This window comes from Crassostrea angulata, chromosome 4 (assembly GCF_025612915.1).
Source record: "Crassostrea angulata isolate pt1a10 chromosome 4, ASM2561291v2, whole genome shotgun sequence".
Taxonomy (NCBI): Eukaryota; Metazoa; Mollusca; class Bivalvia; order Ostreida; family Ostreidae; genus Magallana; species Magallana angulata.
This window is the reverse complement of record NC_069114.1, coordinates 10,249,267-10,260,828: the sequence shown is the minus strand read 5'-3', so window position 1 is coordinate 10,260,828 and position 11,562 is coordinate 10,249,267. Positions and strand designations below refer to the sequence as shown.

The 11,562-nt window shown below is 33.0% G+C and overlaps 1 protein-coding gene across 2 annotated transcripts; it reads right to left on the bottom strand.

Annotated features, from left to right (window-relative positions):
• Window positions 1-902: 902 nt before the first annotated feature.
• On the bottom strand, window positions 903-4,727 carry LOC128181482 (E3 ubiquitin-protein ligase TRIM71-like). 2 transcript variants are annotated; one of them, XM_052849896.1, is made up of 3 exons: window positions 4,602-4,702; window positions 3,834-4,009; window positions 903-2,882 (listed from the first exon to the last, which is right to left on the bottom strand). In XM_052849896.1, the coding sequence occupies exon 3, from the start codon at window positions 2,854-2,856 to the stop codon at window positions 1,180-1,182; it is 1,677 nt and encodes a 558-aa protein (XP_052705856.1). In that variant the 5' UTR covers window positions 2,857-2,882; window positions 3,834-4,009; window positions 4,602-4,702; the 3' UTR covers window positions 903-1,179. The 2 variants fall into 2 exon arrangements, with proteins under 2 accessions (XP_052705856.1, XP_052705858.1); XM_052849898.1 differs by lacking the exon at window positions 3,834-4,009 and having other exon boundaries at window positions 4,602-4,727.
• Between the last annotated feature and the right edge of the window lie 6,835 nt (window positions 4,728-11,562).

The window sequence follows — 11,562 nt, the reverse complement described above, 5'->3', positions numbered from 1 at the left end:
TTTCACATAGCTCTCAGCTGTTAATGATTTAAATCTTTCTCAGCAATGACTGGTAGCGGTGGTCTGTGATCTTTTTCAAGAGCTTTGGTCAGTTCAATAATAGCTTGATCGTTGCTTTTTAGATACAGGTACTTCTTTCAGTGTGAATTCTTGATCTGGGATGTCCATTTTATTATCAATCAAAAATGCTAACACTTTTATGCCCAAAGTGTCCTCGTTGTAGACCAGTTTAATTCGTTCCGTGATATTTCTAAGATCGAGGTTCGCCGGTTGATCAGCCATATTAATGTTGAACTTGTATAATCAGCAGACGATAACGTGAGTTTTGTAATTTGCGTCGTAATTTTGTGTTGTAAAGTTTAATTTTTTTCATTTTGTTTGTTTTTGACTGCGTATTTTATTATTTCCAATAAAAAAAGGAATTTATAATGCTCTGATTTTGTTAAACACGTTTTATCTGGAAATACCAGTTCTATAATTAGCGCAGAACTTAAACACAGAGAAAAATAGTTTCGGCTGCGGAGTGCAAACGAATTTTTTATTACATATCTGTAAAAGCTCCAAAAAATTGAAGACAAAATAACTTTTATCTCTAAAGACCTGCAGACTAAAAATTTGGTGACTGAATAGCTTACGTAAAAAACAATTACATCGGAGACAAACATGTACATCATTATTTATCGTAGGGGGTATAATCTCTTTAATCCCTTTAAAACAGACGAGCATGTTGAGGTACATTTTCCCCTTAAGCTGGTCAATGTATTTTGTTAAAATCTATTTGTGATAGGGCAAAACAATTACCTCACTGTGCTCATACTAAATATGCAAAAATTCAGTAGGCCTTCTTAACAACAGTTGTTGTTTACCTGGTGTTAACTCGCTTAACCCTTTTTAGTGATACGTGTCTGTTTCAGATTTCAGTAAGCGTGTTCGACGTGACTTTACGTGTCATAAAACTTAATTTATGTGAATGCGTTAATTGTACGGTGCATAATCAACGGATTTTATTTCTGATCGATAACTCTTCCTTCACCTGGTGAAAGATTAAGCAATAAATAAAGTCACGTGGTATGTTAATTAGTTACTCTATCAGCTTTATTCCTTCATGTTCATATCGCCTATTGTAAGTTGCTGTATTGTTGTTGTGGTTATTACTTCTTCATCACACAATATCTATTGTTATTGTAATTCAGTTGCATTATTGTTCTTGCAATACTGGAGTTTTTTCACTTTTCCTGTTGACCACAAAGCCACAAAGAGGTTGTCTTTGGTGTCCACGCTTAAATCGAATGGACCAAGTAAATCACCGTTCTCTATGTAGCGGAGGAACTGTCCGTCCTGATCCAGGATGTGGATACACTGGTTTATACAATCTGCTGTCAAAATCCGACCCTGGCTGTCTGTTGTGATGCCGCTTGGAAAAAATGATCTCTCATGAGTAGATGAAGGACCAGTGTAGTTAAACCGAAGTTTCCCGGCCTGATTGACCACCACTACTGCACTGGCTTCGTAGTCTGACACACAGATATCTTGGTTCCTGTTCTCACTAATGTATTTATATCCACCAGATGAATAGAGTTGATGTCTTTCGTTATGGAATTGAATGATTTGTTTTTCTGTAGATCCAGAGTAACGCACAACCCTTGTTTGTTTAGCGGCATGGTCCATGACAACCAGAAGGTCATCAGAGGAGGTACTACAGACGTAGCGAGGTATCCACCCAGGTGATACGACCATTGTTTCTATACTTGTATTCTTTACTATGTTCACAGTTTTCTCGATGTCATCAATATAAACAAGATCATCACTCTTAGTCACTGCTATGTCCTGTGGCCTGTTTCCTGATTCGGTTTGAATTGATTTCACCAGTCTCCCTTGTAGATTGTATAGTTCCATGATCTTGTTATTACCACAAGTCCATATTTTCTCATCATTAAGACAGGTCACACCGTAGAGTCCACAGTCATTACTTGTGTTTATTGTTGTTAACATCAAGGGTACATCCATCAGTGCCCAGTCTGGCGGAGTTGACTTGCCTTCCTTGGTCTGCATGCTGTACTCACCTTCCTCTATCGTAAACGATAAATCTGACAGAGAACCAAATAGTTCACTCAACCGATCTCTGTTGATTTTTGGAGGTGTGAATTTTGGTAAAGATGCCTGAAATTTTGGAGGCAGTCTTTTGAATTCATCATTCCGAGATTTGTACTCAGGGACGAGAAAAATATCTTGAAAATTAAGTAACTTTCTCATTTCATCAATACTGTGTGTTATTTCCGAAATTGTTCGCTTAATTTTATTCTCCTGTTTTTTTATAATATCAAGGCTTTTAGATTCTTCTTTTTCGATGTCAGATTGTAAGTTTCTGACAATGGTGTTTATTTCTCTCTGCCAAAGCATTCCTCGTTTATTGAGAGCTGTTATCAATTTTTTAGAGTTTTTACTCAGATCGACTTTCTGAACTTGGAGATTGGATGCAATCTCTTGATATTTAGGATAAATTAATTCTTCTAATTCTTGCAACTCTTTTTTTAAAGCCTTATTTTTACTTTGAAAGACTTTTAAAATGTCTACTTGGTTATGTCCTGAATGTTCTTCAGATATACATTGTTCACAGATGGGAACATCACATTGTTCACAATGAAGTTCACATTGTTTTGTTGAATGGCTTCTACACTTAGGATAATTCAGATTGGTATAGGTTTGCTTTAGTGGTACCTCATGATGAATTTTATAATGATTTTCTGCACAGCCTTTGCACCAGTATAAATGACAAATTTCACAGTACACGGGGTTTTCAGGAGTTTGACACCTGGTGCAGTGTACAACATCCTGGGCGCTGTCCAGAGGGTCCATGGCTTGATTTAATAGTCAAAAGTAATCTGAAATAAAATGCAATTTATATTATAACAAATCTAGTTTTGGACCACATACATCAGAATACTTTGAGAAGTGTTCATTTTGATAAACAAAATTAAAGCTATATTAATTTTAAACGCAAATTTGAAAAATAATGTTTCACAATTTTTTATTTCATAGTCTTAATATAACATTTTGTTGTTAGTTTTTTTTAAGTTTTAACAATTCTCTAACAATTTTTGCTCAAAAGAAATTTAAATATAAAAATCACTGAAAAACTATGGGCATGCAAAAGATACATTTTAAGATTAAGATTTATATTAATAGTAATCAATCGCCTGTCATGGGTAATCATGTTTCAGAAATGATACTATAAGGATCGATGAAATGAAATTTGGTGTACATTCCACCTTAAATCAAAAGCGATATGAACAATATTCTAGTAAATTATGCAGTATTTAATGACATTGCATTTACTTCATGATACTTTTAATGATAGAAATAATACTATTGTATGCCAGAGTTTAGGTTAAAATTTATATTATTGTGTAATGGTCACTGTAAAGATTTTGTTTAATTTTTTAAGGATTTATTTGGGATTTTTTTTTTTTGCTGGGGGTGGTGTAGGGTGGGAGGTTAATAATAAAGAACATATTTATATAAACGTAACTCTACACATTTTTTAACTAAAGTGCCACAAGGTTACCTGTTAAAGTAAACTACTACATGAATACGATCAAGTATAAATCGTAACTCAATTGTGAGAGGTTTTTTTTAAGACTGCAACATTGGACAATCCTACCAGCAGTTAGTATTGTTACTTATTGTACATTGCAGATTACGAGGTCAGTTAAATTCCAGAAGTTAATTCGACTGATACTTGTCCAATGCTAACAGTAACATTACCAAGAACAAATAATTGAGATCAGAGCTTGTTTTTCAGATTTTGATCAGGAATTTCATTTTTTGCTCACAGTAAGCGTACTTTATTTAAAGTGAACGGGTTTTGGCGGGAAATGATTTCCCTACGTATGCGATCGAGTTTGCGTAGATCTGAATTACTCAGCATCTTAGGATAATGTTCATATCATCTGTTTGAAAAGTTTAATCCACGTAGTAATGTCCATTTCCAGATGTAAACGCCTTTTATCTGTATTGAATAAATAAACTGCATCATTTCAAAAGTGTAAAACCAACAAACATATCCTTACCTGTCTTGGTGTTGCAGTCATTATGCAGCCCAGTTTATCATGTTGCTTTGAATATGTGTTATCGTTATTTTTAAACGTAAAGGAAGAACCATTGCTGATAACTGAGACGGACCAATGATGAAGAGCCTTTTTATCAGTATAGAATTATGCAGCTGCCTTATCGACAATAGACCGCGGGATATAATCACACTCAAAAATACTTCAAAAGTTGGTCATCTTTTTTTATCATTTCAATAAGCATTGTTCACATGCAACATAAGATTAACAAAGTTGTGCCACAAATTCTGAACAAATGGATAATTAACAAATCTACTCTACTTGGCTACTCTCTAATAGCTTCGATGCAATACAGTTTAAGTGTCATATCTAACTGATTAAATATCTACCATGAACAAAGGTATATATTATAATAAATGAATAATTATGTGAAAACGTTTAAAATATTAAACTAATTGGCCAGTAGTCTGGTTCCCACTATCATACATCCAGTCTTGCGACATATTTTGGAACATATATTAGATAAAAACTTACCTCTACGAAAAGGTTCCAATGATAAAGATTTGCATGTTGAGAATAACTAATTGAATATCAAGTAAAAAGTATAACTACGCAATTTTGCGACTCAACATGGCGAGACAAATTTTTTTTTCATTTAAGAGGTTTGTGTTAAATGTCTGGTATTGTAGGGTGACGGTGTACTTTTTATTCATATGAATGGTATCGATATCATCCTGAATGACAAAGCTCTGCTAATCGTCAACTTTCGATACCTGATCATGATAAATGATCATTGAACATTCATAATACGTTAACTAAATGGCAGAGTACATCCTTTGTATAAACTTGTAAAGTGACAGACACATGTAATACATAAACTTTAAATAACCTAGAATGCAGGTTTTTAACCGGGTTTTCCAACGGAAAAATCCGGTTATTAAAATGGTGAAAATGGCGGGCAGGCGCGCGGCTGCCAAAAGGGTACCCCCATTGTACGGATAACTCCTCCTACAGTTCTCAAGATAGGATGTTGTTCTTTTGCAGAGCACTTGTACATATATCAGAGGTATGCATATTGCTAGGATTTTGATTTCCGATAATTTATGAAAAAAATACCAGCTTTTGAACTTAGTCATTTTTTGGCAAAATATTGCATATAGGGTACCCTCATTGTACGGATAACTCCTCCTACAGTTCTCAAGATAGGAAGTTGTTCTTTTGCAGAGCAATTGTACATATATCAGAGGTATGCATATTGCTAGGATTTTGATTTCCGATAATTTATGAAAAAAATACCAGCTTTTGAACTTAGTCATTTTTTGGGAAAATATTGCATATAGGGTACCCTGTTGCAACCACTATTGAAATAAAACCACTATTGAAATAAATTATTTCAATACTGGTTGGGAATGTATTTCATTTGAAGAATCACTTTACAACCACTATTGAAATACAACCACTATTGAAATAAATATTTAAATAGTGTTCCGAGATGTATTTATTTTGAAAATCAATTTATAGACACTGTTAGAGTACAACTACAATTAAAAAATTTTTTCAATCGTAGCTTAGAATGAATTTCTTTATTCATATTTCTTTGAAAATTTACATTTTTTTTTCTTAAGATTTCTCTTTCTACAAACATATCATGTCCTATGATATTATTGTGAACATCTTGTAAATTGCCAGAACTATTATTCAAACCCCCTGTATATTGAATAATTATTTATTAAGGTCTTCCGTTTCCAACGGAAGACCTTATAGTTTTCGTACTGTGTCTTATTATTAGGGTCTTCCGTTTTCAACGGAAGACCCTCTTGTTATTCTTCGGTTTCTTTCTATTATTATACTTTTTCTTTTTTTCTGACTCCTTTTCGGCTTCATAACTCAAAAAGTTTTTAACCGATTTTTCTGAAACTTTCAGAGATAATGTGCAATTATAATGCCTCAAAGATGTTAAAGTTTCTATAGTAAAGTCATTTCCGTTTTTACGTTACGTCATTTTAAAAAATTTCAAAAAGTCATTTTGTCCGCAGCTTTTTTCAAAAACGCTTCAAGATAAAAAGTTGAAATTTTTCGAGCTTATTTATTGATCATTTTGCCTCTGTAATAAGGCTGGAAATGAAAATCCATCACTTCTGGTCGAAACCGTAAGTAAATCAAATTTTTCGAAAATTTGGAATTTTGATCAAATAAAAAACGTATATGTGTTTTGTAGAACTTAATAAGCTGAATCTAACACTGAAAACTGTTTTGTAATTGGATGACGCATTACAGAGATATTGGGGTTTAAAAATTGATTTATCCGGAAATTTCGATTCCACGTTCTTGTTTGAAAAAATAGCATAAAGTTAATAGTTAAATTAACTCGTACCAAAAATAATTGTTAAGTCGTACTTGAACACATTCGGATTTTTTTGTTAAGTCGTTCTTGAAATCGGAAAAGGTTTTTGTTAAGTCTTACTTAAAATCATTCGTATTATGTTAAGTCGTACCAGGAATAATTCGATTTTTTTCATCTCTTCATTTTAGTTACTCTTGTTATCGGTTTAAAAGCTCTGCTACTTACTGGAACTTCCAGCTTTACTTCCGACATTAACGGAAGACCCACTCGTTGCTTTGCAACGAGCTTTGCTCTAGTTATTTCCCCCCCCCCCCCCCCACAATTTTTGTGCAGACGATTTCTCGAAAACTTTTCCACCGATTTCAACCATTTTTTCACAAATGATTAGACTTGATATGAACTTAATACATTTTTGATAATTTTTTTGTCGTCACTTCCGGTACCGATTTATCAGCCATTTTGTTCATTTTTACGACCTATTTTGTGCACACTATAACTCTGAAACTATCAGAGACATGAATATGAAATTTTCAGGATAGGTAGACCATAGTCTGAAGTTGATCCTATTGTTTTTGTTTTACGCCAGTGGCGCCATTCTTAGGCTCTCACTTTGGCTCGAAAATTGGGTACGAATTTTGTTCCCAATATTTTGTTTACAAGATTTCTCAGAGATGGGTTGATAGATTTTCTTGAAATTTGCAGGAGTGATAGATCAAAATTTTCCAAAGTTCATTTCTTGTCGTCCGTTTCCTGTCCCGCGTCAAAAATCTAGTGACATTTAGGTCTCAATAATGATTAGGACTTGGGCATTCAGACTTTGTAGGATTAAAGATCTGTAGTTGTAGATGTCTTCAAACTATTTTGTTTTGTTCGTCATAACTTCCGGTCGTCACCGGAAGGACTCTAAAAAATATTTTTTTTTTTGCATTAATTTTATTTCAAATAGAATTAAAGAATAATTATTAATCCTTACATATGTCATCTATCCAATGTTAAAAATTAAAAAATTCTACGGGTGAGATATCTCAAATATCTCATATAGCCTTTTTTTTACTTTTTTTGAACAGTTTTACCCCCAAGTTGTCAGAAAGTCAAGCGATCAATACAGCAGACTAAGAAAGATGTTAAATCTTTGATAGAAAATGTGTTAAACCACTTTCATTTTGTCGACCGTCACTTTCGGTCCTCACCGGAACGGTTCAAACAAATCAAGCTGTTTGAAAGTTTAACTATTTCTTTGACAATTTTAGTAAAATTGATAAACAATTAAGTACAGTGGTCTTATGTTCATGAAATACTAACTTTTATTTTCACTGAGAATTTCCGTTTGTCCACTTCCTTGTTAAGAGACAAAAAAGAAATGACTCCACGAAACCTCAAATACGGTGACGACTTTAACAACCAAACTTTGTTGGATAATAACCTAAAGTATGTATCTGTGTTTACCTTATTTGATTGATTCTTCGTCACTTCCGGTCGTCACCGTAAGGACTTAAAAGTTATTTTTCCCCCTTATTTTGTATATTTTACATGGAATGAATATATCAGTACACGTTTTTATATATTTTAACTATACAATGTTAAATAAGCAATCTAATTCTACTTCCGGTGAGTTATATCAAATATCTTAAGTAGCTATCCATTATATAAATTTGATATCCGCGAGATTTTAGTCTCTGTAAGTGATTGAGACATGAAACTTGATATGAATGATAGACAATTGATTGAAAATGTGTTCAACGGGTTTAATTTTGTCAACTGTCACTTCCGGTGCTCAACGATAGGTTCAAACAATCCATGTTTTTAAAAAGTCTCACAGATTTTCTTAGGTGTTTCATCTAGCAGAATAAACAGTGATGTACACTAGGCAAATGTACAAGAACTACTAGCTTTTTTCCATTAATCACTTTCGTTCGTCCGTTTCCAGTCTCGAGATAAAAAAAAACTAGTTTCACAAGGATCTCAGATTTGGTAGATAGTATCGATATTTCATTGTATCGTATGAAACTAATCGGACGGAAGACCTATTCGTTACTCGTAACAAGATCTAGTTGATAAATATTATTACAAATATCACTATTAATTTAAATTATTTCAATAGGGGTTGTGGGTGTACTTCACTACGACCCCTCATTGTACGGATAAATCCTCCTACAATTTTCAAGAAAAGAAGTTGTTCTTTCCAAATCAATTGTACTTATATCAGAAGTGTGCATATTGCTAGGATTTTGATTTCCGATAATTTATGAAAAAAAAAAATTCAGCTTTTGAACTTGGTCATTTTTTGGCAAAATATTTCATATAAGGTACTCCATTTCACTGGATACGGGTTGACAAGGATTATGGATACAGTTCACATAAATAAAAACCCGGTTTGCTGTCACATTGACAGCTTTTCACTTGTTGTGGTATGTTTCGTTAAATTGATAAATGATATTTTTTTTAATGAGGAATGACACGACTGTAGCAACAGCTTGCTAAGCGATTATGAACATTTTCACAAATGTCGGCTGCTCTGAGTGAAAAAAGTAAACAGTTCCATAATAACAAAGTTTTCCTAATATAAAAGAAATTCCCGTTTTAGGGACTTGGTTTGAATAGCAGAGTTATTCTTTAACAAATGCTAAGTTTACTAATGATAACACTAAGACAGTCATCAAAGAGATATTTAAAGGTGCACGCTGCGACGTTGAGATTTTTAAAAAACTTTTTTAAACCTTAATCTTTTTTTATGTATTTCATTATATTAGTTTACACCGGGCTAATTATGACAAGACAACAGCAAAGAAAGTGACTAACTTTAGCTATTATTCTTGCTGTATTGGCTTAAGAGGGTTGGATATTTATGTCAATTTCTGGACTGACAATCTTGAAAAAAATAAAAAATGAAACTATTTAAATTTTAAAGCAAAAATGTTTTACCAATTTATGATTTTTAGCCTTTTAAATTTAAGATATTTGTTGATCGAACTTTTAATTGCATACTTAAAGGGACTTAGACACGATTTGAGCTCAAAATTTCAATTTTGGTTTTCCAATTTTATGTTTAGAATGGTTAATATGGGTATTTTTAATGCTTTATCAAAATTTAAAAGTCAAATATTGAGTTAAAAGCAAGATATAGAGTCAAAATTCTTTGTTATGTAAACAAAACATAAGTCCTGCTATTGGTTACATATTTTTTTTATTGGTATAATTTCAATCAAATGTGGTTTTCTTCTGTTAAAAGTTAATTATGAACACATTGAATCAGTTTACCTCGTTTGCCATGCGTTATTTTGTCAAAGAAATGGTAATTCCACACTTTTCATTATTTTTAAACAAATATAAGACTCGAGCTTTCTTCACATGACAATGAATTCATGCCTCTGTATTTCTCTTATAACTTGACTACGAACATTCATATTTTGGTCATCCACTCAAATGCATGTGAACCATTTTATATATAAAAAAACGAAAATTAAATTTTGATCTAAAATCGTGTCTAGGTCCCTTAAATACCTCGTATTTCTATGAGTTTCTGTTCGTGTCTTTTTAAGCTCAGTTCCCTTCTCATCGCCTATGATACCATACGGCACAGAGTTAAGATATTCAACCATCGGACAGTATCTTCCAGATTGTTTTTATTCTTATAGTTTAAAATAGGCTTCGATTTGGGACGTTTATTGTTTTAATGGTATGGAATTCTTAACTAACCGACTTCTAAATAAATGCATATAAGACATATGAACATCATTTTTAGCTTACATGAACCGAAGGTTTAAGTGAGCTTTTCTGTTCACCTTGTTCGTCATTCGTCCGTCTCTCTTTTTCTGTAAAATTATCAACATTTATACTGCTTCAATAAACCCTTTGGCTAAATTGAACAAATTTAGCACAAAGCATTATTGTTACAAAATTGTTACAATGACAAACAATGACAAAAAGGGCAGATAATCATGTAACAGTGAAAATAGAGTGCGAGTTTTAAATATATTGTTAAGATAATTGCAATAAATTTTGGTGTAAAAATACACACAGGGCGGTCCTGCAAGGCGAGATTGTTTGTTTACATATGTGCTTGAAAAGCCCAAACTGTGTCATCCTCTCTTTAGAAACATTCATAAAAAATCAAATGACTTTGTATTATTACGAAAGTGGGTAAGCCAGACTTCTAATATGCTGTTGTTCATATCATATAACCCCTGTTGCGATCTGTATAAAAATGATAGTGTGGAATATGTTTTTGCTTCAGCCGTCCATGTCTGTGAACCGTCGAGAAACATAATTATCATAATGATACTGTCAATACAACTAAATTCTTATAACCGCATTTATATATATTGAAAATCATTTTTTCGGTTATGTAACTTATTTCAGAGTATATTATAACATTTTTGACATTTTTAACAGAAAATAATATAGATAGATGTTACTCTATTTTGTTTTACATATCAGGGAGACAGTAATAAACTTTAGTCAACGTTATTGTATTGGCAACACTATGAATTTATTTGTTCATAAGATAATTGTTTTATTCGTGTTAAATTATGATGATGGCTGATTTTGATTCATTTTCAATTTTTGTTTCAAGATATTTTGTTGTAATAGAACGTTTGAATGATGCGCATGCGTTAAGAATGGACGGTCAGAGTTTTTGAGAGGAGATTTATTTCTTATTTTACGGGGATATATCTGTGTTTGTGTGTTACAAAAGTCGTTGTGCATGTCCCATAATGTCGGAGGATAATAAGGATAGCAAGAGACGGTTATCTTCGGATGGTTCGACACCAAAACCGGACAGTAAGTTAGCCAAAACAGGGAGGGGAGCCAATGGCGGGCAAGTCGGCACGTTCAAAAATACACCACCGCCCGCACATTCGAACACTGCGCAACCAGCATGGGTGGATCAACTAATGATTCGAATCGGAGAACTTGACGCCAAAATGTCGAAAATTGACAAAGTAAGTTCAGATTTGACTACATTGTGCGATCGCATTGAAAATATACAGACTAGAGTTGGTAATCTAGAGAAGTTTACTGGTAACTTGGGGAACTCGATGGGGGAAATCAAGAAATCTCAGACTAGCCTAAAAGGAGACGTTGAGGAAACAGTTAAGGAAATCAGAGAATTCAAGTTAGCGAATAAACAATTACAAGGCCAAATTACAG

Excerpts from the sequence above, each read along its gene's own strand:
- LOC128181482 (XM_052849898.1), bottom strand. The coding sequence starts at position 2,856 with ATGGACCCTCTGGACAGCGCCCAGGATGTTGTACACTGCACCAGGTGT.